This window comes from Mastigoproctus giganteus, chromosome 6 (genome assembly GCF_048544385.1).
Source record: "Mastigoproctus giganteus isolate SK-2022 chromosome 6, ASM4854438v1, whole genome shotgun sequence".
Taxonomy (NCBI): domain Eukaryota; kingdom Metazoa; phylum Arthropoda; class Arachnida; order Uropygi; family Thelyphonidae; genus Mastigoproctus; species Mastigoproctus giganteus.
The window spans coordinates 20,656,968-20,683,912 of NC_143580.1; the positions used below are offsets into that span (position 1 = coordinate 20,656,968).

At 41.7% G+C, this 26,945-nt stretch overlaps 1 protein-coding gene across 1 annotated transcript in view; it reads right to left on the bottom strand.

The window, feature by feature from the left end:
- The window catches only part of LOC150084055 (uncharacterized), a 56,960-nt gene extending 34,074 nt beyond the window's left edge, over nucleotides 1-22,886 (bottom strand). The window contains exon 1 of the mRNA XM_090376103.1: nucleotides 22,831-22,886. Coding sequence (XP_090232229.1) covers nucleotides 22,831-22,886 — 56 coding nt within the window. The remainder of the gene's footprint in view (nucleotides 1-22,830) is intronic.
- Between the last annotated feature and the right edge of the window lie 4,059 nt (nucleotides 22,887-26,945).

Genomic DNA, 26,945 nt, shown 5'->3' on the forward strand with positions numbered 1-26,945 from the left:
TGTGGATCACCGACTTACGAGCTGTCTAAATTTGTCTCGAGACTTCTTTCTCCTCTGGTTGGCAAGACCACCCACACCGTTTCCAACAGTGTTGAATTCATAAAGAGGATTCGCACTGTATCCATCTCGCAGAATCAAGTTATGGCATCGTTCGACGTCATATCGCTCTTTACCTCCATCCCTGTGGAACTTGCCATTTCTTGTGCAAAACAACTCTTGGACAATGATAGAACCCTCAACGAAAGAACTGGTCTCACACCCGATGACATTTCCACCGCCCTCAGACTGTGCTTAACAGGGGGTGCGATCATATTTAATGACTCAGTCTACCAGCAGATACATGGCACGGCCATGGGTTCCCCGGTCAGCTCAGTCACAGCAAACATCGTGATGGAGGAGTTAGAGGGACGTGCGTTTGCACACGCACCTGATCACATCGCCTTTTGGTGTCGCTATGTTGACGATGTGTTCGTGGTCATCCCTAGAGACTCAGGTCAGCGACTTCTATCATACCTCAACTCACTATCGCCCTTCATAAAATTCACGATTGAGCTGGAGTCGAACAACTCTTTACCATACTTAGACACACTTGTCCGACGTGAAGGCACATACCTGAGGACTACAGTTTATCGTAAGCCCATGTGTGCTGGCCAGTTTACCAACTTCCGGTCAGCACACGCGCGAGGCCACCTCCTCTCCACGGCCCGAACCTTGCTTACTCGCGCCTGGACACACTCCAGCTCCGCTGATGAAAGACGCAAAGAGGTCACTAGGGTCAAAGTAGACCTTACGAGGTGTGGCTACCCCATTGACGTCCTCGACAGGTGTGATCTACAGACACGTGACATCGTGACGACCAGCTACAACACCAACAGTGACGAGCCATCCACAAGGGCATTCATCCCATACTACCCCAACCTGTCACAACAGATCGGCAGAATCCTGAGAACGCACGGAATAAAGTGCATCCAGCTCCCAGGCAGGAAACTGCATTCTTTCATTTCCAACGTGAAAACACCTGTCCCCACCCTTCTGCAGAGCGGTTTAGTCTACCGCATCTCTTGCCGTGACTGCACTAGCTGCTACTTCGGAGAGACTGGACGTCGACTCGAGAAACGTCTCTCGGAGCACAAAAGAGCGATCCGTTTAGCGGATATAGAACACTCAGCTATCGCCGAACATGTCTGGACAACCCACCACGACATCGACCCACACCGCGATGTCGTGGTGGTAGACAGATCCCACCATTACCTAAAGCGTACCTGGTTGGAATCATTAAATATAAAATCTTCGGATAAATCCTTAAACAGGAACAGTGGTTACCAAGTCAACCCGATCACAGAGTCAGTAGTTCTGTCATTGGACAAGCGCTGGCCACGTCATCATGCGTCACAGCCACAGACGTCAACAAACAATTAAACCTCGCGTCTCACGCACCTGGCAGTGCACATCTTCATTCCAACTGCCATTCATGTATTTTAATTCTGACGAAGGCTACCATATAGCCGAAAGCTCATATATTTCTGCTTTATCTGTACGCTCTGTGTTTAAGCTACAATAAATTCCTCAATGAATCCAGAGCGCGTAGGCCTGTTTCGTTATGTTCGTACTATTCTTGGCCAACCAGCATACGACATGGTCGTGAGACTACAGAAAGATTTTATCTTCATAGCCCGTAGTAGACAACACCTGAGGTTTGCGCATAGGTGCAAAGCTAACGAGATTATACCGAAAGGGTTTCGCTACAAACAACCGTTTTCTAATGAGCGCATGAGACGTGCCTGTCGGAACTTCGGCCTCAAAACCCTACGTATATGGATCGGCTGCCTCCATCATGACATACAACGTGCTTCAGCGAGCAAGGCAACCCTACTAGCCGACCTTAAGACTCTGATTCCCGATCCCGTTTACACCGATGTGGTCAACACTTTATGTCACCAGGCCATCAGAGAATCAGATCTTTATTGTACCCGACAGAAACGTAAGTTTTGTAATTTGATTAATGAATCCCGTCAATTGCGCAGCCAATGTAATACCCCTCTCACTAATTCCACGGACTTCGTATTGAACCTAAGCAGCAAACAGTTATCTGCGGACCAAGTAAACTTATTGACTCTTGGCATGACGTTTGCCGTTCTTCCTAAGCACCCGCCGATCACCGACATCGCCTTAGGTGTGGAAGCCAGCTTATCACGCCTCCCAGAAGATGTAGCCAACACAATCCGCTTGAAGACTGCAGCAGTTCTACACCGTGCTCGCCCCGTCTCTTCTAACCTCAACCGTACACAGTTCTCTGCCCTCAAGGCATTGAAACAGGATTCGTCCATCGTCATTCTACCGGCAGACAAAGGCCGCCGTACGGTTGTAATGGATCACACTGATTACATGGCGAAAGCGCTACTACTTTTACGGGATACTACTGTATACAAACCCCTGACCATCAACCCCAACAGAGTTTTAGAACGATGGGAATCAGAGGTGAATATCCTCGTCAACAGTTGGCTGAAACAAGGGAAGATCACACAGTCAACCCGTAATCACCTCCGTGCTTCCGGATGTCAGATCCCACGGTTTTAAGGCCTACCGAAAGTGCACAAAGAAGACACACCACTGAGACCAATTGTATCCTGCTGTGGATCACCGACTTACGAGCTGTCTAAATTTGTCTCGAGACTTCTTTCTCCTCTGGTTGGCAAGACCACCCACACCGTTTCCAACAGTGTTGAATTCATAAAGAGGATTCGCACTGTATCCATCTCGCAGAATCAAGTTATGGCATCGTTCGACGTCATATCGCTCTTTACCTCCATCCCTGTGGAACTTGCCATTTCTTGTGCAAAACAACTCTTGGACAATGATAGAACCCTCAACGAAAGAACTGGTCTCACACCCGATGACATTTCCACCGCCCTCAGACTGTGCTTAACAGGGGGTGCGATCATATTTAATGACTCAGTCTACCAGCAGATACATGGCACGGCCATGGGTTCCCCGGTCAGCTCAGTCACAGCAAACATCGTGATGGAGGAGTTAGAGGGACGTGCGTTTGCACACGCACCTGATCACATCGCCTTTTGGTGTCGCTATGTTGACGATGTGTTCGTGGTCATCCCTAGAGACTCAGGTCAGCGACTTCTATCATACCTCAACTCACTATCGCCCTTCATAAAATTCACGATTGAGCTGGAGTCGAACAACTCTTTACCATACTTAGACACACTTGTCCGACGTGAAGGCACATACCTGAGGACTACAGTTTATCGTAAGCCCATGTGTGCTGGCCAGTTTACCAACTTCCGGTCAGCACACGCGCGAGGCCACCTCCTCTCCACGGCCCGAACCTTGCTTACTCGCGCCTGGACACACTCCAGCTCCGCTGATGAAAGACGCAAAGAGGTCACTAGGGTCAAAGTAGACCTTACGAGGTGTGGCTACCCCATTGACGTCCTCGACAGGTGTGATCTACAGACACGTGACATCGTGACGACCAGCTACAACACCAACAGTGACGAGCCATCCACAAGGGCATTCATCCCATACTACCCCAACCTGTCACAACAGATCGGCAGAATCCTGAGAACGCACGGAATAAAGTGCATCCAGCTCCCAGGCAGGAAACTGCATTCTTTCCTTTCCAACGTGAAAACACCTGTCCCCACCCTTCTGCAGAGCGGTTTAGTCTACCGCATCTCTTGCCGTGACTGCACTAGCTGCTACTTCGGAGGGACTGGACGTCGACTCGAGAAACGTCTCTCGGAGCACAAAAGAGCGATCCGTTTAGCGGATATAGAACACTCAGCTATCGCCGAACATGTCTGGACAACCCACCACGACATCGACCCACACCGCGATGTCGTGGTGGTAGACAGATCCCACCATTACCTAAAGCGTACCTGGTTGGAATCATTAAATATAAAATCTTCGGATAAATCCTTAAACAGGAACAGTGGTTACCAAGTCAACCCGATCACAGAGTCAGTAGTTCTGTCATTGGACAAGCGCTGGCCACGTCATCATGCGTCACAGCCACAGACGTCAACAAACAATTAAACCTCGCGTCTCACGCACCTGGCAGTGCACATCTTCATTCCAACTGCCATTCATGTATTTTAATTCTGACGAAGGCTACCATATAGCCGAAAGCTCATATATTTCTGCTTTATCTGTACGCTCTATGTTTAAGCTACAATAAATTCCTCAATGAATCCAGAGCGCGTAGGCCTGTTTCGTTATATATGAGTATTAGTACTATTAGTAAAATTATGTAAAAAAGACAAATTTTACAGCAAAAACCCCAAAAAAAATAAATAAATAAAACGAAATAATAATAATAATAAAATAAAAATAAATAACTTTTACTCACTTAATTCCCCATTTCTTCTAATATTTTTTTTTATTCATTCTATAAGTGTGTTCACACTTCCTACCGTCACGACAATAGGTGGAAGCTTATTCCAACGACTAATTCAGTGGCATGACATCATTAGCTTGAGCCATGGTGAAATATAATTTATATTTTTTATGTATCTTTCTTCCTTCCCCAATTAAGTCCAGGTCAACTTCACCATAACATGATGTGCTACTGAACCAGTTACACTCTGATAGAAGACAAACAACAAATTCACACACACACACACACACACACACACACACACACACACACACACACACACACACACACACACGCACGCACGCACCTATTTTTTCAACCATTCTTTTTCAATTTAAATTTACACTCAGAGATCGCTAAATTGTGACCATCCCATCCGTAATGGACTATGCTGCATAGCTCACAATATAAAAAGCCAAACAGCTTCATACGCTAGAGCAGTGACAATTTTCATCTAGTCGTGTAAGTCAAAGTGATAAAGAAGTAGTTGTGAAACGTATCATGCAGTTTCAAAATGGCAAGATTGCAGGAGCGCGTGCATTGGGTGCTTCCATATCGGAAATAGCACGTCTTGTCGGTCGCTCAAAGCCCACTGTGCTTAAAGTGTTGAATGAGCCAAACCACCTGTTGCTGACAAAACTGAAAAGGATTATGCAAGATGGATGTTACGACAGTTGACATTGCAATGCAAATTGGAGAATCCAGGAATAATGTCCCAAATGACGATGCTCCATACACTCAGATGTATGGGATTCCACAGCAGACCCAAGAGACACTCTCTGCTCGCCACTGATCATCATCCACAGCGAATTCTCTGGTGTCAACAATATGGTGGTTGGACACTGGAGAACTAGAAACGAGGGAGTTGATCGGATGAGTCCAAATATCTGGTGCAACACGCTGAAGAACGCCGTCGCAAAGGGAGAAAACAACAGGAGGCCATTGATTTAACGTGCATGGTGCCTACTGTTCAAGGAGGTGGCTGTGGTTGCTTAATAGGGGCATGATCTTCTGGCAAGAACTAGGATCCATGGTGCTTTGAGACCATCGTTTCAATGGTGATGTCTACCAGCAGCTCTTATGAGACCATGTGTTCCCTGACATGTTGCATTTTTTTTCTCGGACAGAAATGGGAACTTTCAAGATGATAATGCACTGTGTTATCGGGCCCACAGTGTGAACGAGTGGTTCGAGGAACACAGTGAAGAATCGGCCATCTTGATTGGCCTAAATTCACTTGACGTCATCTTATTGAACACCTGAGGGATGTTTTGGAACTGGGAGTGAGGCGTATATGGAGGTGCAACCGTCATCTGTACTGACACTGCGGAAAGCCTTGCAGAGCATCATGGCTGCAGATCCCTACAGACGTCTTCAGACATCTGGATTCAATGCCTAAGAGAACAGTAGCTGTTATCTGTGTGAATAATGGCCCAACACAGTATTAGGTAGGTGGTAAAATTCAGTGAGCACTGAGCGTGTATTCTCTATTGTGAGCCTATACAGGGTGATTCACTACCAGTGCGACAAACTTGCAGGAGATGTAGGGGGCACAAAGACGAATCGGAATCACATAGCATTGCAGGTTCCGAAATGCCTTCGTCATGCAGTAGAGGACGTTGAACGGGAGGTCGAGTGAACAGCGATCCCGCTGGAAGTCAGCATTTGCGAACCGGTTCCCGAGGCAGTAGGATGGACGAGTATTCAAACGTTGAACTGGACGACATGCACCTCGCGTATGGAGCTGTAGACTGTAACGGGCGCGCCGCTCTGCGCTTGTACCAGGAACGTTTCCCCAACAGGCGTGCTCCTTATCAAAAGATTTTCGCACGTGTGCACAGAAGGTTACGTGAGACTGGTTGTTTCACGAGAGGTACCATGAATCGAGAGCGAATGACAAGGACGCCAGACAATGAGGAGAATGTCTTACGTCTTGCAGAAGGCAATCCGAGTACGAGTACTCGAGCGATAGGCCAACGATTGGGTATTTCCCAATCCACTGTATGGAGGGTACTGTCAACAAACCAAATGAGTTCATACCATCTGAAACGCGTCCAATCATTGGAGCCTGTGGATTATCCACTCCGGAGGACTTTTGCTACTTGGTTTCTTCAACATAGTGTGGCCGACAGCGCATTTGCTGCGTCCGTATTGTTCACGGATGAGGTAAGTTTCACAAGAGAGGAAACCTTCAATCAACATAACGCCCATTTGGGGGCTTTGGAGAACCCCATGGTACGTGAACACGTGCAACTCAACGCCTTTTCTCTGTCAATGTTTGGGCCGGCATTGTTGGAGACCACCTCATTGGACCATACCTTCTGCCCCCTCGTCTGGACGGTAGGGCATACTTGATCTTTCTACAGCAAGTCCTGCCCGAATTTATTGAAGAAGCACATGTTCCTCAGTCGTTGCGCCGCTCAATGTGGTTCCAGCATGATGGGGCTCCCCCACATTACACCAATGACGTCCGCTAACACCTAAACGTTACATTTGGACAGCATTGGATAGGTCGTGGTGGTCTGGTTCATTGGCCTGCTAGATCGGCGGACCCATCATCCCTGGACTTCTTCTGCTTGGGTCAAATGAAGACATTGGTGTACGAGACCCGTTGCCTGTTTTTGCCCCCCAGAAAAAACCCCAGTTTCTGGGGGGACCTTGCTATCTACACCTGAGACCGACTAACTCAGCCACTGAGTGAAAAACCAACTAAAGTTTCTCGCGTCATCGACGGCATTCGAACGCGGGCCTTTTCCACCCGGTGTGTAGAGGATGGTGACAATGCCACTGTGTTACCCACGCAGACTCTGAAATGGAAACAGATGATGTTAAGATATCCAGAACAGAAGTGGAGTAGAAGAAGGCTTAACAGAATTCGATGGAATGAAACACACAAAGACCCACGCCGTACCAAATCAGAGACCAAATAGGATCCTGTGGCAAGTCGCAGACCACCTCAATCCGCAAGAAAATATATATAACATTATCTCGACAACAACTGCTCAACGCTAGAGGCCATCCACACAGCAATAACAGCCACTAGAATAAATAGAAGAGAAATGAGAGACAAGTAGAAACAAAAAACAACAAAAAAAAAAAGGAACAGGCCGCTTGGGAAAGAAGGCTTCAGTATAAAATGGAAGAATTAAGAGTCAAGATAGGCCAATTGACCCAGTATCAACAGAATAGCAGGAGTAAGGAGTTTATTGGAAAAGTGAAGAGCATCTCCAAGAAAGACAACGTCCAAAGCAAACCGAGACCAAAAATCAGAGAACAGGAGAATATTAGACACATTACACCAAAACCTCTGATGAGACTATGCCGATACAAAGAGAGCTCTGAGAGGAAAATAAACAACCGAATCTTCGATGAAAATCAAAGAGCCTTTACAGGAGTAGGGTGTAGAGTGTAGAGTGTGTTTAGTGTCAAACGGCACAAGGGGTTGCCCCCATCTCTGCGTAGTATACATTGTGGGTGGGGAACAGAACACTGTCAATGCCAGAGGTTTAAAAGTGTATGGGTTTTGTAGATGTGTAATGTCGTGTACCGTTGTTCCTCTGGTCATTTAGCCGCTGGGCCCCTAATGTGTTCCAACGTTGTCCACACTCTTCCCCTTGGAGGCAGACCAGGTACACCACTATTATAGTTATTTACTCTGGCAGGTCCTGCCACCTAATTTCCTGAGATTTCAGTGGCTAGGACCTAAAAAAAAAAAAAAAAAAACGCTACAGATAGGGGTCAGCCAAAAGGATTAGTAATTATGCAACTGTTTTTGGGTGTAGGACTCAGGCAATTTAGAGATGGTTCAGACGCTGGTTATAAGTTAGAGAAGGGAGAGGGAGACTGAAGGCTGGGGGAAAAGACAGAGATAAGGAGTACAAAGAGAAGATGACCCCCCAAATCAGTGGAGCAGGCCCATGCTCCACCAGAGGGAAAAGAGGGATAGTGAGGGGGCAGGCAACCAGGGGTAACCTCCCCCCCTGCCTGGGTGGTGGAGAAAAAGAACCACGCAAGAGAGCGTGGCAAAGAAAGCTTAATGGCAGCAGCTGAGCTGTGCTTTGGAGTGTCATAGCTGGGACGAAGGTCCCATCCCATCTAGTCTTCTTTTTCAGAGTCTGGCAAGGCTGTCACACTTGGGACTGTATGTAATGTGTCCCGCCCGATGTATACTTGTCACTACGAAGCTTTCAGGAAGTCTGGTCGTCAAGTGTGTGGTTATCACTAGACTGTGTCACTAGTATGGGTCTCACCGCGGATTTGTCCCTTTTGTTAAGTCAAAATTAGAGATGTATGTTCACTGCAGTCTGACTTGGGGGCGTTTTCAGGGCTTCTGTCCATTTGGTCACTGGGTCAGCAGAGCTGCATAATATCACAATTTGTAAGGAGTCTAAATCAGGAAGGTCCAAAACAGTGTTGTCATTCATGGAACAGAGGTCCCATTTTAATTTGTAAAGAGTCTAAATCAGGAAGGTCCAAAACAGTGTTGTCATTCATGGAACAGAGGTCCCGTCCCAATAACAATGGTAGTCAATGACTGTCCAGCTTGAAATTGATTCAGCAGAGCTGCGTAATATCACAGTTTGTAAAGAGACTAAATCAGGAAGGTCCGAAACAGTGTTGTCGTTCATGGAACAGAGGTCCTATCCCATTAACGATGGTAGTCGTTGACAGTCCAACTTGAATTTGGGAAAGTCGAGTTAATCAGGTGTACGTTCGTTCCAGCGGTAGGGATTTTCTTCTTGTGAAGAGCTCCTGGCAGTATTGCGAAAAGGCCTTGTACTCTCTGTCGCTGTCCATCAAGTAATGTTCCTGGAGTTTTGGATTGAAGTCAATTCTGGTAATTAGAATGCAGCGAAGGTCCTCATACAAAGGGCAGTCATACATTAGGTGAGACCAACTCTCCAGCTCTCCACAATGGCAGAGGGAATCATCAATAATTCCAAGACTCGAGAGTTTGGCTCTGACGGATCCGTGACCTGTTAGCATGAAAGTTGTGTACAGGCTGGGAGAGAACTATGAAGGAGACTTGGGATATACATTGTTGATATGTGGAATAAATTTCCTAGTGATATCTCCTTTAGTAGAGTTAGTCCATCTATTTTGCCATATCTGCTGTAAATGGAGGCTAAGGCGCTTCTTTTCAGCAATCAAGTTATTAGTGGGATCAATGGTAAAGTGTAAAGTGTATCTAGGGTTAAACGGCACCAGGGGTTTCCCCCATCTCCGCGTAGTTTACTTTGTGTGGTGCTACAGTTCACTGTAAAGGCCAGAGATTTAAAAGTTATGGATCTTGAAATGTGTGGTGTCATGTACGTTGTTCTTCTGGCCATTTAGCAGCCAGGCCCCTGCTGAGGCCCGACTTTGCCCCACTTTCGCCCCGTGAAGGCAGACCAGGTACCTAGTAATTTGCATTTACTCTGGCAGGTCCTGCCACCTATTTTCCTGAAATTTCAATGGCAAGAACCTAAAAAAATAAAAAATAAAAATAAAATAAAAATGAAATAAATAAATTAATTAAAACATAAATAAATAAAATAAAATAAAATAATTTTTGTACATTGTATGTTGATCACATACATGTTTCCCTGTTTGAAGGGGTTGCGTATGAGAATTAATGCCGAGGAGAGGGAGAAAAATAATTTAATGAAGCTGAAATTTTGGTGTGGGTCTTGCGCTGGCATACAGATAGCGAGGGGAGGAGACTGAAGGCTAGGGGGAGAATAGCTAGGAAAGACTGAGGTCAATAGAGTAGACTACCCCAGCATGTACCAGTGGTGTGGGATCAATGGTGTGGTCCATGAACGTCACCCATGTGCCTTTTGACAATTGGTAGAGGAGCCCGCAACGTATCACCTCCAGGTCCAAATGGTGCCTGCCAGCACTTGAAGGGCATGGGTGCTCACAGTACGACAGGCACTGGTAATGGTGAGGAGGATAAATCTTTGAATAGTTTCGAGCTTCTTTCTGTTTACTGCTATTTTTGTTCTCGGATACCATATCCCTGTAGCGTATGTAATCGCCGGTAGAAATACTGCTTTGTAGAACAGCGAGAGAGTGCGGCGGTTGAGGCCCCAATCCGACGCGTAACTCTGGCGACCAAGGCAGTATAGTTCCTTAACTTTGTCTGCAGGTGTTTCAAATGCGGGAGGAATGTAAATCCTGAGTCCAGGATTATTCCTAGATATTTCAGTTCAGTAGTGAAACATATTGTGGTCTCGTTTATCTTGATTTGTGGACGTCTTCTGAGGGACCCTTTCAGTAAGATGGAATTAGCCTTCATTAAAGAGATTTGAAGATTATGATCCCTTGCCCAGTTTTGTAATATCAAGAGAGCCTGATTTGCAGAATTTTCTAGCTGCGCTCTGCAGTCTGCAGACACGGCCAGGATCAGATCATCTGCATAGGCCTGGGAGATAACTTCATTCAGGTTAGTGTTGAGGAAGTCATCAAGTACAACATTCCAAAAGAGCGGCCCCAGCACCGAGCCCTGGGGACAACCCCTGTAAACCTGGCGTTTGACTCTGCAGTATGGTGCATTGACAATTATTTCTCTGGCTATGAGTAGCTTCTTATGGTGTTATAAAGGTTTCCGGGAAGACAGGCACGTCTTAGTCGGCTGAGGACGCTCGGCCACCAGAGTGAGTCGAACGCCCCAGAAAAGTCTATGGCAATAAGGAATAATCAGGAAATATTTTCTATTGGAGTTTGTGGCAGTTGTAGGGATATTCTGGAGTGCGTCAACTGTAGAGCATCCTTGTTTGAAACCATATTGACTTGTAGAGGATAAATTTGCTGCATTATAATGTACTGTAATTCTACTGTGTAGTAGGTATTCAAAAAGCTGGCTTAGCACAGAAAACAAGGCAATCGGTCTATAAGAATATGGGATTTCTGGAGACTTGGGTTTTTCAGAATCAGGCGTATGTTAGCTATCTTCCAATCGGGCCAGGTACACAGTGGCTGCCCTCAGGGCTCTGTACTGGGTCCCCTCCTATGGAACTACGTGCTGGATGAGTTCCTCTCTCTTGAATTCGGGGGACGTGCAAGCGCTCGCATACGCAGATGACCTCTCCCTAATCCTCTCTGCTGTTTCAAGAGCACAACTGGAAACGCTTGCCAACTCAGCACTTCCTACACTAAGAGAGTGGACTGAAACTCATCGCCTTAATATCTCTGCCACCAAAACCCAATCTATCCTACTAAAGGGATATCTAACTCCTACCAGACCACCGCAGATAAAAATCTACAACAGAACGATCAAGTTGGCCACAGAACTCAAGTACCTAGAGGTGATCCTGGACCGAAATTATCATTTACACCCCACTTAAAACACATCCAGAAGAAAATGAAAAACTATGCTGCCATGCTTGCCAGGATTACCCCCGCGACTGGGGGCTGAAAAGAAGAACCCTAGCAATACTTTACAAAGCAGCCATTATCCCTGCGATTGCATGTGCTTCTGGTGTCTGGCATCATTAGGCCTCTACAGCGGTAAATCGTCGGCTACTCAACATCATTCACCGACCGATTTTATTAACCCTCACCAGAGCATGCCGCACTGTACTTGCAGCGCATCTACTCATGCGCTGCAAGTACTCACTGGGATCCTCCCTCTTGATGTTGAAGTGATTCGCCTAGGTATGTTACAGCAGCTTAGACGCGGAAATCCAACTACCTTCCAGGATCACACCACAGAGTCAACTGCAAATCGGACAGTGGAGAAGAAAAGACTCCAGATCTATTTGCGATCAATATGGCAGCAGCAGCAGCACTGGACGACCTCCACAAAAGGGGAAGTCACGCGGAGGTTCCTCCCCGATCTACAACAAATATACCTACAGTATCCGGTATGGCTTTGCCCTGGATTGTACAGAACATATCTCCTAACAGGACATGGAGCGATTCGCCACAAATTACACCTTCTCGGACTCGAAAACAACCCAATGTGTGCATGCGGCTCTGTGGAGACCTGGAGAAACCAGATGTATGACTGCGAATTTTATGAAGATCTTCGTGTTGAATTAATCATTCAAGTGCGCCTTAATCCCAAAAACCGGGAACACTACTTACTGGAAGATGAAGCCTCATATATAGCATTCACCAAGTTTGCCCAGAACCTGTATGCTAGACGCTTGACCATTCCTCTGCCTGCAAACTTCGAATAGATGTGTCAAACAAAGCTTCTCAGAGACCCCCAACCAGATGTCAGGTTTCACTGCTTGATCCTTCATGCAAGACAAAACTGGAACTCTTATGAGAAGTGACAAAACTCCACTTCCCAGAACATTGACTAACGGACGGGACAACAGTCCCATGATTGACTCCCATCTGTGACATTTTGCACAACCTATTCAGCCAAACCAACATTGGATCGCCTCTGCTGGGCCTCAAGTTTTTCTGGATGGTATGGACCTGACCCTACGGTCTGGTTTGCTCCCACTCATGCACACAGGCCACATTGGCAACCTGAGTCAGCTCCCTTGTTTGGCTCACTGTCTTACCTGTTCCTGGCAGAGTGGGGAGGGGACAGTTTGCTGTCCCCTTCTCCCCTGCCACCCTATTTCTTCCCTCTGGTGGGGCATGCCCATGCCCCACCAGAAAACTGGTGTAAACTGGAGTTGCCTTCCTTTCGGCTCCATATTTCTGCCTATCTGCCCCCCCCCCCAGTCTTCAGCCTTCACCCCACTCTATCTGACAGCAACGTCAACATGCCCCAGACAATCTAAAATCGCCAATCTAAATTAATTTTGCCCAACATTTTGGACTTCTAGCACTCCCCGCGACGCGTACGCGATTTTTTTTTTATATTTTTTATTTATTTTTTATATTTTAGGTCCTAGCCACTGAAATCTCAGGAAATTAGGTGGCAGGACCTGCCAGAGTGAACTATATACTAGTGAGTACCTGGTCTGCCTCCACGGGGCGAAAGTGGGACAACGTCGGGCCTCAGTAGGGGTCTGGCGGCTAAATGACCAGAGAACAACGGTACAAGGCATCACACATATACAAAGTCCATACACTTTTGAATCTCTGGCTTTTCCAGTCAACTGGTTCACCCACAAAGTAAATTACGCGGAGATGGGGGAAACCCCTGGTGCCACTTGACCCTAAACACACTTTACACTTTATCTTCCAATCGGATGGGAAGACTCCTGTCTGCAGGCAGTGATTGAACAGGTCGAGGATGAGGTATGGGGAATGCTCCACAGTCTTCCTTATAATCTCTGGTTCGAGTAGGTCCGGTCCTGGACATTTATTGTTGCGGAGTCTATCAGTTGCGGTGTGTAGCTCCTCAATAGTGAAGGGCGGCTCTTGATGTTCTGGACTGTATACAGGAGTATTGGACAGAACGGAACCGGATCACCCGAGCAGAAGGCGATCGAGTTCTTGGGCAACATATGGAGCAATAAAGTAAGACATAACAGCCCAGCACCGTGCATAGAACTAGAATGGAGGAAAGAAAACCAAGGAAGTACAGGAGATGACAGAATGGGAGACTCGGGGACGGGGGGGGGGGGATTACAACAGTCGATCAGGAAATCCCACAACTGGCGAACCCTCCCAGGAAGAGATAACATCCACAACTAATGCTACAAGCTCACTTGCACACACACACACACACACACACACACACACACACACACACACACACACACACACACACACACACACACACACACACACACACACACACACACAAGCACCTAGAAAAGCAGTTCATCTGAAAGATAAGTCATCCAGAGTCAATCACAATGTTTCTCATTCAAAGAATCATATCTTGTACCTGAAAGCTAAGTAACAAAATACAGAAACCCGCGAAAAACAGGCCGATCACCTGTCTCCCAACAATGTATGAGATCCTGACCCGTTGCATAACTAAGAAGATATCAGATCAATTGGAGAGCCAGAATATCATGACCAAACAGCAGAAGGAATGCAAGCAGGTGTGCAAAAATGAAAGGAGCGGTTAATCATTGATGCCACAGTTATAGAGCAAGCCTACAAGATGCACTCCAATCTGTACACGGCTGAAATCGATCGCCGCCGCAAGGCCTTTGACTCCGAGCCCCAGGCGCCGGCTAACAGAGACGTTGAAGATCTACAAAGTCAATCCGAGAGTGGCAAACTTTCTGGAAGCAAACATGGAAAAATGGAGTGCCACGATGAAGGTCAGGAACATCACAACCAGACCGATTCCCTTCAGGATAGGAATCTTTCAGGAAGATGCCCTGAATCCACTATGGTTATGTCTAGAACTCAACCCCCGGGCTCTCTCGTCGGTAGCACAGTTGGAAGAATCGTTGTCCTCACACACACACACCAGGTGGAAAAGATCTGAGTTTGAGTCCTGTCGATGACGTGAGGAATTTTTATAGGCCTTTGGTACAACGTGGCTGTTAGTCGGTCTCACGCGAGGTTAGCATGGTTCTTTCTCCAGGAAACTCGGGTTTTCGTCCAGAAACAGAAAATCGACTTCAGGACATGGAATAATAATATATGTACGATGTTCCTAAAATCCTACAACAACAACAACAACCATCATGCTATTACTCCGTTTGAAGTTTTCATAGACCGCAATGATAACCACATGTAGGCATATATTATTATTATTATTATTATTATTATTATTATTATTATCCATACCGTGCAAGGAAGATTGAGGCTTATGCTGCACCAGCCAAAAAAAAAAAAAAAAAAACCATTTTTGAAAATCCCCGAGAAAGAGAGAGAGAAGTAGAAGGGAATCACCAAGAGAAGAATGATGATATCCAGCTTGGGACCCTGGATGTGCCAAGCCCATACTCACTAGATGTGAGCCCATGGGGAATCAAATACAGATAGACGAAACCTCAGAAAAGGAGGAATCGTACCACTAATGTTGGTGTGACATTGTTGTTTCAGATGCATCAGCGATTTAGATCATATTCACGATATTACATTAATACACCAACCATTGAATTAAAATAATAATAATGATACTTAAGGATATGCTGCGCAAGTATTATTTCTTGTTGGGAAAGGAGGCGGACACCGAAAGCTACAATTGTACAGTTTTATTAGTTTTAACACTTTTAATTTTATATTTTATCGTATTTTCAAATTTTGTATTTTATTTTGTTTTTAGACTTTATTTATAATCAGTTATCGTAAGTAGATTATGTTACAGTATCCTTATATAATGTACAGTATTAAATTATTTTAATTCAATGGTTGGTGTATTAATGTAATATCGTGAATATGAACTTTCTCAACCTCAGAGGCCTTTTTGAAGATTTAGATCATGTTACACTATATGTGTCTATAAACTGGGCGTTCTATGGTCGATTTGTCTGTTTGTTGGATGAAGAACCCGAGTTTCCAGGAGAAAAAACATCAACCACCTCCGAGACCAGCTAACTCAACCACACGAAAACAGCTCATAAGAATTCTTAGCGTTATTGACGGGTTTCGAAACTGGGCCTTTTCCACCTAGTGTGAGGAGGACGATGTTTATATGCACTGTGATACCCGGAAAGGCAGGGTGACTGAGTTAGTCGGTCTCAGTTGAGGACAGCATGGTTCTTTCTTCCCGAAACTCGGGTTTTTTGTCCAGCAAACTGACCACAGAACACACGCAATTTGTAAACATATTACTGTATATACGGCGCAGTACAAAACAGCTACACTAGCACGTAACAGATTAATCATTCACTTCGTAATCATCAAAACGTTCACCCTGGTGACTAGGTGACTATTTTTTAACTATTTTTGTTTTTCATATAAATCTCTTCCGCATCCTCTCAAGAATATACCTGCCAAATTTGGTTGTGTTTATATTGCACTTCATAAAGTTCTAAATAGGGAGCCTTTGATTGTAATCGGTAATGTATATAAACAAGCACTATCAAGCTCGGCAAATACATGTTTTGTTTTGTTTTTTTCAGTCCCTTTTCTTTCTACCTGAAATGTTCTTTCAGAACGAGAACGTTTTATATTCCATTCTATTTATATTGTGTACATTATAACGAAGAATAGCAACAAAGTATCCATCAATCTTGTATTGAAAATAAATAAAATAATGTACAATATAAAACCGAATATATGTACAATGAAAAAATGTACCGTTGATCACATAGAAAAGTAATCAAGGCAAGAAGAGCATACAGAAAGAAACGCAAAGCAATTTTGTTTTTGTGTATGTTCTGTGTACGTATGTTTACTGTTGATTAAAATTTATATTTGTAGTCTTGATCTAATCACTTCATCACTTCGCAAGGTCAGCTTTTCATTGGCCAACATCTGAATAAGAGATAAAATCGAGTTTAAAGCACACACTCGATTACATCTTTAAAGAAATTTAAGGGTTGTTTTTTTTTTTTTTTTCTGAGAGATTTCGAGACGTTGCGACATTCGGGAAATAGAGGTCACTGATCTACGACTATTCACAAAAACCGGTTCAGCTTTGAGATGATCGTTCAGGCATTGCAGATGCTAATTTAATTCAGATATTTCACGAAACAGGTTACTCAAATAGGTCAGGTGCTTAATTGGCTCCTAGAAATTTAGGACATAATCGCTACTATGTTATCGAAAAGCGATTTAAATTTCAAATTTAAATCGAAGGATTTATTAATCTAACTAAATAAATGCATTTTTTACCATTTTCGAATCTCATTTTGTGATACAACGAACTGCTTAGTCATTTCTAAAACATGCTCCACAGGAAATACTGTATGTTTAATTTTGGGGTCTTAATTTTCATTTTAAATTCAGCGTGACCAGAACTTTATAATCACGGGATTTCTCGTAATAATTTTCAGGATTTGTACATGCTTTAGTAAGATAAAACTAGAGAAATACAGAAATAACGTTTTCTCTCTCTCTCTCTCTCTCTCTTTTTTTTTTTAACACTATTCTGCCTCTGCCTAAAAGTATTATTAGGTCTCATGCTAGTCTTAAGGGAATGCAAACCAGTCAGGATAAACTGGCTATAAAACAGGTACATTTTTGTTCCTGTTTTTTTTTTATCCTTTCGGTGAGTGGGCGGGCATGTACACTATGTTGTTCATGCGTTCGCAAAAAAAACAAATACGTTTTTTTTCCCCCGAACTAAAAGATTGTATTCATCATTTCCTTCAAAAGACAAAGTTTCTCAAAACTAAATATTTAATTTGAAAATAATAACAGAAAAAAAAAAAATAGCAGGTCAAAACAATATTAATTAATAAATTTTTACATATAGATAAATAAATGAAATACGTTGAAATACAAATAAAAAGCAATGAAATAAACAAAATTATATGCAGAGTCGGCCCTAGGTCTATCAGCGCCCTTTGAGAGATTTTTTGATGCGCCCTCTCCAACTTCCTATTAAGTTTATGCATTATACTTTTACTGTTAACTGAAAAATACTTACTTTTTTATTTTAAAAAAGAAACAATGTATGAGAGCCTCTGAAGGATAGAAGAATAAATATATTATTTATTCAATCGAATTGCTTGAATCGAAACGTAAGATTGACTTCATATCACGACTTGAGATTTACAGCCAATCAGTGAATTTGCGGGGTATTTTGAGTCCCTTAAATTTTGGAGCCCTGTGCGGCTGCACAGCTCGATCGCCCCTGATTATATGTAGTAATCGGGCAGTGCATATATATTAGCTTAGCAAATACTTTTAAAGATGAAAAATATAAACACTTATTATAAGACTTTTTAACATTTAAGTTATTAATATTCCATATAATGGAATATTAATAACTTAAATCCTTTACTTAATATATTAGGGGGGAAAACTTACTTCTGTAGATCAGTGGTACTCCACATACTGGAAGGCAGGGGGTTATTGTTATTTTGGTTTTTAGGAGCATTAGCAACTAAGGCCATATTGCTCCGGTATATGCGGTGGTCATTCCCTGACCTTTCCGCATCCTCCATATTTGGTGGTAACGGGCTCGAACCCCGGTCTAATCAAGAAGCGTGAGCTACGCACTGCTGCTCCTTCCCACCTGGCTACGGAGGCGCCGGAAGGCAGGGGGAACCGATTAGAAAATGCGTTAGGGTATTAACATCTAGAAAGTATGTCACCTGCTTTTAGGGAACCAGGACCTATACGCAGTTTATCGTGTAAGTTAATGAGAGCGCACACAATAAAAGCATGTCAGAACGGGTCAGTGCTGGTTGTTAATCTGCCTGCTTATCAGAATAAAATGCAGTAGTAATAATCGCCATCCTTTCACACCAGGTAAAAAAAAGGTCTAAGTTCGAACCCGTCGATGATGCTAGGAATTTTTATGGACTTTTTTCACAACGTGACTGAATTAGTCGGTCTCATACAAGATAGCATGGCCTTTTGGCCTCTTAGAAACTAAGCGTTTTTGCCCAGGAAATAGCAAACTGACTGGAGAATACACCCAATTATACGTGTAATATAATGGTCATTCCCTGACCTTTCCGCATCCTCCATATTTGGTGGTGACAGGCTCGAACCCCGGTCTAATCAAGAAGCGTGGGCTACGCATTGCTGCTCCTTCCCACCTGGGAAGGTGGGAAGGAGTAGCAGTGCGTAGCCCACGTGACGTCGCTGAATACACTGACGCCTCATAACCTTAGTTGCTTTGGCGCTTAACACACACACAAATCACCAGAATGCATTTTAGAATGCATGCTGATTGTCAGCGCCACTTGTTAAGTTTGAAACATGAACATTGAAGCTTTCGTTTCAAATATTTATGTAAAACACACAATATGGGACAAAACACACAAACAACTTCAAATGAATAGCCTACAAAAATGATGACAATAAAAAAGCATTTAATACTATTCGTTTTATTTTATTAATTTTATTTAATACTATTCATTTTATTGTTTCAAAATAACAACAAGCCTTTTGGCTTGTCTTGTTGGTGATTTGCCAGTTGACCAGTGCTTTTTTTTTTTTAATAGCAACAAAATTAATCATGTCTGACATCAGTCATGTTTCTGCAGTGTTTAAAAAACCGAATGCTCCTGAAATGTAATGCAATGTGTACACTACAGAACTTGTTTAATAATTACAGTATATGATAAAGTCTACTTATTAATTATAGTCGATATTTTTTCACAAGAATTGTTAAATCTTTCTTTTAGCTTATTTTTGGCAGGCATGCCAGACAAACTGTGACTTCGCTGAAAACTGTTTTCCTTAAATAAATATTATTATCATGGATAAGAAGTATTATATATATATATATTATATTTGTTTAAAAATTATATTTTATATATATTTATTTTTAAGCAGAGGGCAGTTATCACTTTATAATTTAAATAAAAATAAGCAATCACAGAAATAGCACGTTTCTAGCCCATGCTTACAGTTTATTATTCTCTTAGCCAATTCCCTTCTAAAGTGCATAAAATGAAATCGTTCTGCACAATATAAGCTGCAATCAAATTATACAAAAAGCTGCTTATTTAGTCACTATAAAGATGAAATGACTTTGGAAGGAATGACAATTTTCTCTAACCAATAAATTAATTAAAATATTTTAAGCAGAAATCACTTTTATCTAAGATGAAAAAGTGTTGGTAATATCTGCACTTTTACCTGTGTTTGATTATTAACATTCCACCAAAAATATTCTTTAAATAGTGTGCTTTATTTTAACTGCATGTACATAATATAAATTTAAAAAAATACGTAAAAAGCTAAATACAGTATATTTCATTATTCATCATGATATCAAGCTCAGGACCATGAGTATGCATGGTGAATATGGGCTGGGACACTTGGATCCTGAGCTGATATCATTATTCTTCTATTTCTTGGTGATTCCCTTCTACTTCTCTCTCTCTCTCTCTCTCTCTCACTCTCTCTCTCTCTCTCTCTCTCTCTCTGTCAGGATAATTAAGAAATTTGGCTGGTGCAGCATAAGCCTCAGACTTCCTTGCACCATATGGCTAATGATAATAATTTTACTTTCAAAAGATAATGCTTTATTGAAGTCGCGGAAAAGTTCGTAGGATCAAAATTTAATCGACTGTTTTATATTAGTAGATGCTCACACAATTTTAGTTTATCAATACTAAGACACGTCAGAAGCAAACTGGTGTTTCGCAATATTTAACTCAGTGGTGCAATTCAGTTGTAGTTTGTGAGTCATCAATCTGAAGATTACCTGCAGCCTGCAGGATTTACAAAAATCGGCTGGCTATGGCGCAATAGGTATTTGTGTTTGATAATGACTGATAATTACTTCCATAATAATATAACATGAATTATATTATTTTACTATATGATTATTATATTGTGTGTCGATAATAACTAAAAACATCATATGGAACATTTAATGGCTTTCAGAAACAAAAAAAAAAAAAAAAAAAAAGAAGTGTAGCTGTGTGCAACTAAATTATAACCCTGCAGTAAAACCTTAGCACAAGTACATCTTTGCGTGCTAGTTTATCCTTGTGGATACCATAACTACCTGATGGGGAAACCAATTTTAGACAAGTGTCAAATACCAAATGTATAGTCTAAAATCCGTTTTTCCTTTGTGTGTTTATTTGATTTAATTTAATTTAATATGTAAAATAAACAGATTTCTTTATTTTGCACATCATATCCAAATGAAAATGATACTTTTTTTTGTTTTTTAAGCTGATTTTACTACTTTACTGCATATTTTATTATTTGTTAGTGTTTTATTTTATTTGATAATTACTGTTTCGCCCTGAGATTTATCTGCAAAGGATTTGCTCCAAGATCCATCTTTCCTCCCTTTTTTTTTATTCAATTCGTTTTCGTAATGAATTCGAAGGTTTGCTAAAGTTTAAAGCGGAATAGAATGACAAGGTATGAATGATAGAAAATTGTCTCTCTTTTTTTTTTTTTTTGACAGATACAGAAAAATTTGTCCTCGTGGGTAGCACAGTTGGTATAATCCTCCTTTCCCCCGTCCTTTCCCCCAGCGTGAAAAATACTGAGTTCGAATCCCGTTAATGACGCAAGGAATTTTTATGGGTATTTTTTTCACAATGTGGCTGAGTTAGTCAGTCTCAAGAAAGGATAGAATTTCTCTCCCAGCAATGGATTTTTTGCCCAACAAAACAGAAAATCGACTACAGCACATACTCAGTTTACAGATATATGTATTATGTACGGTGTAATATGGTCTAAGTTGCTGATGCGCCTAAAATCCTACAACAACCAACCGAAAAATGCCGCTTATTTGCATCATTTAATTTTTATAATATTAATGGGAATACTAAATCCGCTACTGAGTAGAATAGAGAAAAATATCGATTGGGAAAAATTGAGCAGTTGCTGTACGGCCTGTGGCAAAACTACCATATCGCGAACTTCCTGGGGAGTTCCCAGAAATCAGAGGGCTCTACAACTGGTTGGGGTTTATTGTTAAAATATAGCCTTCAGGCCGTTCAACAGGCTGATAGGTGAACAGAATTTATAATTTCACCTCTGTCTAGCGCTCCATTATCTGAAGGGTAATGTGCATTCATTATCATTTTACCATTATTTGTTATTTGGGATGATAACGATTATTATTATCATTGTTGCAAAGTTTCAGCTGAATATATGTGTGCCAAACAATAACCAGACCTGCTGATCAAAACGCCTGCCATCTCTTATAAGATACTTTTACTCTCACTGATTTAAGAGCTCTCTCTCTTTCAAAGCAGTCCGAACACGTGCCTCAACTGGTCAACATCCTTTTACAGTCCAACTTTTTAACTCACGGAACCAACTTTTCTTCTTCCCCATTTATTCATTCAACTTCCTTTTCTGGAACAAATTTCCTCCATTCGTATTTCCTAAAAATTACAATCTACAGAAGTTCAAGTCTAATCAACAAATATCTTCTTTAGTCTTCTCAATCTCCAACCCATGCACGGTACTAAGTACTATAGGTTCTTATACCTCTCGTGTTTGGAGTTATAATGATAAAAAAAATACTGTTACTGTGAAATTGATAGGAAACTCTAGCCATGTCAACAAAGCACACAATATACTTTCTATTACAGTATTTTTTTTTAATTTTCGCTTTTTTTTTCTTTTTTTTTTTTTTATCTTGAGTTATTTTCATCTTTATTAATATCACTTCAATTTTCACTTCTGTGAATTGCGTATGTTCTTTGGTCGATTTTTTGTTTGTTTCCGGGGTAAAAGAAAATATGCTACCTTCGCCTGAGACCAACTCAGTCTTAGGCCATGACGAGCCAGTAGCAACTTTACTTATTTATCTACATTGTATTCATCTAGTTGCAATAAAGACTCTCTCTCTCTCTCTCTCTGTTTTCCACCTGGTGTGGGGAGGATGACGGTTCTACCAACTGCTACCCATGAGGGCTATAGAAGACTAACATTTTAAAAAATACAATTTTTGTGTAATTGGAGGAAGCAACTTAATAAAATTAATGTATTATTTCAGTAATGGGAATGTGCTAAGAGCAGTGAGTAGAAATTACACGTTACCAAGAACTTGTATTGCAAAATATCCTGCTAAACCTTCCAATGACGTCATCGTGCGCAAGCAATTGTTCGTTGTAAACATACAGTCGTTATAGAATCTGCCCTAACAACTTAATACTGCTACTCCAAGGGACAATGTATACAATTTCATGCATAGGTGGAGAAAACGAACTTCAATACTCTGATTCTGGTAGCAAACTTACGGAGAAGCAAAGCTGAATTGGAAAGTAATTTAGACTCAGTAAAGTCAGGAAAAGTAGTTCATCTTTATAAATTATGTTAGGTTTAAATAGATTTATGAATTTATTTCATTTTCGTAAGACTATACTGTATTTCATATTTCAATCTGAACAACAAAAAACTTGTCGATTACTTTTGCATACTGTAGCCTTCTAACTTTTTTGCCATCCGAAAATGAATGTTGTTAACTTACTGTTTGGCGTCTTGGCTGAGACAATTAAAACCATGAAACTTCAGCATATATTATATGTACATTGAATGTGTGTTCTGTGGTCGGTTTGCCCCTTTTGTTTGTTGAAAAAACCAGTTTCTAGTCAGAAAAAATCAATACAACCTTCGTGGGGGAAGGTTGTATTGATTTTATTGGTTTTTGCACAACTCGGTTGAGATGAAAAAAAAAAAATCCATAAGGATCTCTCCAGCCTGATTTATTAATTATTGCATTATGATGGGGATAGAAGTCAGGCCTTTTTAACGTGTGTGGAAGAATAACGATCCTGAGGAGTTTTTTACAAACATAATGCAGGAGAATTTGCTTGCCATTTAGATTTACCATTTTACATAGAACCATTTACATAGAATTTGCTTAAGAACTGCGTCACTATGGTCTCAGCAGTCGATGGGCCAAAAAATTCCCAGTAACCCACAATACGAGTATATCACCAGAAAATTATCTTCAAAAAATGCAAAGAAAAGAAGTTTTTAGGCATTCCTGGAATTTTAAGAACTGTTATGGAGTTATACCACATAGAACTTCTGTTAAATCATCTTCGTTATTATATCATATTAAATCATCTTCGTTATTGGAAACGCTTACAAATGCTTTAACCTACTAGAATTTAAATAAAAAGATCAAGCGCCGATTTTTAATTTATTAATATTTCTAAAAAAAAATTCATTATCTAAATTCCTAGTTTGATATGCTGATTTTGTGATATACTTAATTCTAACTACATAGCGGTTACGTAGAAAGAATCAATATACTCTAGTGTTACCAGGCGATGGTATACATGCCAATATGGTTGTTTGACTAATCATTCATATTAACGTGTAGATCACATTACAGAAAAGTGAATAACAGACTATTAACGTACTGCGACATCAAACCATTACAGAATGACAGAGCATGGAAGCCCTCGACGGTAGCACAATGGTTATGATCACCGTTCTAAGGGATCATATGGAAAAGGCGATTTCTTTTCTTCATTTCCTTGGTCGGATTACTGTTTCAAAACTTCTGATGTCAACGTTTGCTCAGATCGTGTCAGTGAAATTATTCTTGCAGGAATGGAATCCTTTATTCCACACTCCACTTTAAAATCTCGTCCTTTATCTAAACCTTGGTTTTCTAATAAATGTGCTAGAGCTGTTCAAGAGAAGAACGTTGCATATCGTAATTGGCTTGTTTATAATTCTTCAGTTTCATTTTCTGCCTACACCAAAGTTCGCAACAATTGTAAAGCAGTTATTAATCAGTCCAAACTAGAGTTTGAACAGGCTAAGAGTAGAATACTTGCTTGTTGCAGTAATGGTAGCCGAGCATTCTGGTCTCTTGCCAAAGCTATTGGCCGCAACTTTTGCCCATCTCTGCTCCCACCTCTGTCCAAACCAGATGGTTCTGTTGTCACTTCAGCCAAGGATAAAGCTGACCTGCTAGCATCCCATTATTTCTTCCAACTCGTGTATTAATGATCTTGGTAAAACACTTCCCAACACACTCCATTCAATGACTCCTGGTCTTCCGTCAAAAGGATGTCAGAAGGATTTTGACGAATCTTGATGTTCAGAAAGCCCCAGGTCCCGATGGTATTTCTCCACTTGTTCTCAAAACATGTGCTCCTGAATTTATTCCTGTTCTTTGCTGCCTTTTTTCACTTTCTTATTCCAAAGGTATTTTTCCTTCTGCTTGGAAATTTGCTCATATCCAGCTAGTTCAGTTCCTAAAAAGGAGGACAAATTCCTCCCATCCAATTATCGTCCCATTGCAATTACTTCTACTCTTCCTAAAGTAATGGAGAAATCAATTAACCGCCAACTCTTAAACTACCTAGAAACCTTCCGTCTGATCAACGATCGCCAATATAGATTCCGTCAGTGCCGATCCACTGGTGATATTCTGGCTTATGTTACCCATTTATGGACTAATTCCATGGAAAAGTTCGGTGAAACACAAGCAATTGCTCTTGACATCTCAAAGGCTTTTAATCGTGTTTGACATAAAGGTCTTCAAAACAAGCTTCCATCTTATGGTTGCCAACTGTTTTTTTTTAATTGATTAGCCACTTTTCTCTCTGACTGCTCACTGAGTGTGATGACTCTCTATCTTCTAGCTTCTCCGCTAATGCTGGTGTCCCCCAAGGTTCAGTTCATTCCCTCACTCTTTTCCTCTTGCATATTAATGACCTTCTTCCATTCACTGGAAATCCTATCCATAGTTTTACTGATGATATCACATTTCATTCCACTTTCCAGTTTGAGAAACCTTGCCCTGCTCAATCAGCTTCAACTTCTCGAATATCCGCTACCAATTCCTTAATGCCGATCTCCAGGTAATTCTCCAGTGGGGCAAAGACAACTTAGTTGATTTCAAACCTTCTAAAACTCTGTTTTGTCTTATATCTCGCAAAAAGGATTCTTCTGCCCCTATGCTTATCTTTGGTGACCCTCCGATTTCTGGGCAAAATGATGTATCTCTTTTGGGGATTACCCTGACTTCTAATCTCTCTTGGCACAAGCACATTACAAATATTGCTTCCTCTGCATCTAAAAAACTTGTTTTTCCTTTCGCTCTTGGAGTTACTTTTCTTCCAAACAGCTATTCACTCTGTACAATCGCAAATCCGCCCTACCATGGAATATTGTTCCCACAACTGGGGTTGGTGCCCCAAAACCTCTCTCAGGCTTCTTCATTCCGTTCAGAAGAGGGCAGTTAGTTAATTAATGATTCATCTCTAACAGAGTCTCTCCACTGCTCTCTTCGCTGTCTCATAGACGTACTTTTTCTGCTGCATGCCTCTTCTACACATATTTCCATGGGCACTGTTCTTCTGAATTGGCTTCTATAATTCTCGCTCTCTGTTTCAAAACAGTCCGTATATGTGGCGCAACCAGCCAACATCCATTTACTGTCCAACTTCAAACTCACAGAACCAACTTTCCATCTTCCTCGTTTATTCATCCAACTGCCGTTTTCTGGAACAATCTTCCTTTATACGTATTTCCTGAAAATTACTGTCTACAGAAGTTCAAGTCCAGTGTCAACAAATATCTTCTTTGGTCTTCTCAACCTCCAACTCAAGCACGATATACTAAGTACTATAGGTTCTAATACCTCTCGTGTTTGGGGTCTACATAAAAAAAAAAAAAAAAAAAAAAAAAAGGTGTCAGTCAACCAATCCACAGACATGGTTTGCGTTTTTCGAGATGGCAATAGTAGTCGTAGCGAATGGTGTGCTCATCAATTCTTACTTTTCATATCAGATTGGAACTACAATGAGATTGATTCAAAGTCTCGTTTGGCATTTACTGCATTCATCAAATTGATATCTCTCTCCTTAGTACAATTAAAGTGCCCAGTTCCACCAAGGAGATAGAGATAATTAGCTGGAAGTTTCTCGATGGATTTTGTTGTGTAGAGTCGATAATACTCCAATGGATGCTTAACATGCACATTCTAAAAATTTTGGTCAAGGAAATCTCTTAATTTTCAGGCAAGTTTGATTCTAATTAGTGCTGAGTTGCAGCTCAGCACTATTTAATGTATACAAGACCGAACTCACTGAGATGCAGCGCCCAGTAGCTTCAGGGTACCAAGGTTGCAGCGCTCACCAGACCAATAAAATTGCTGTTCGTCCAGTGCTTTATACTACTT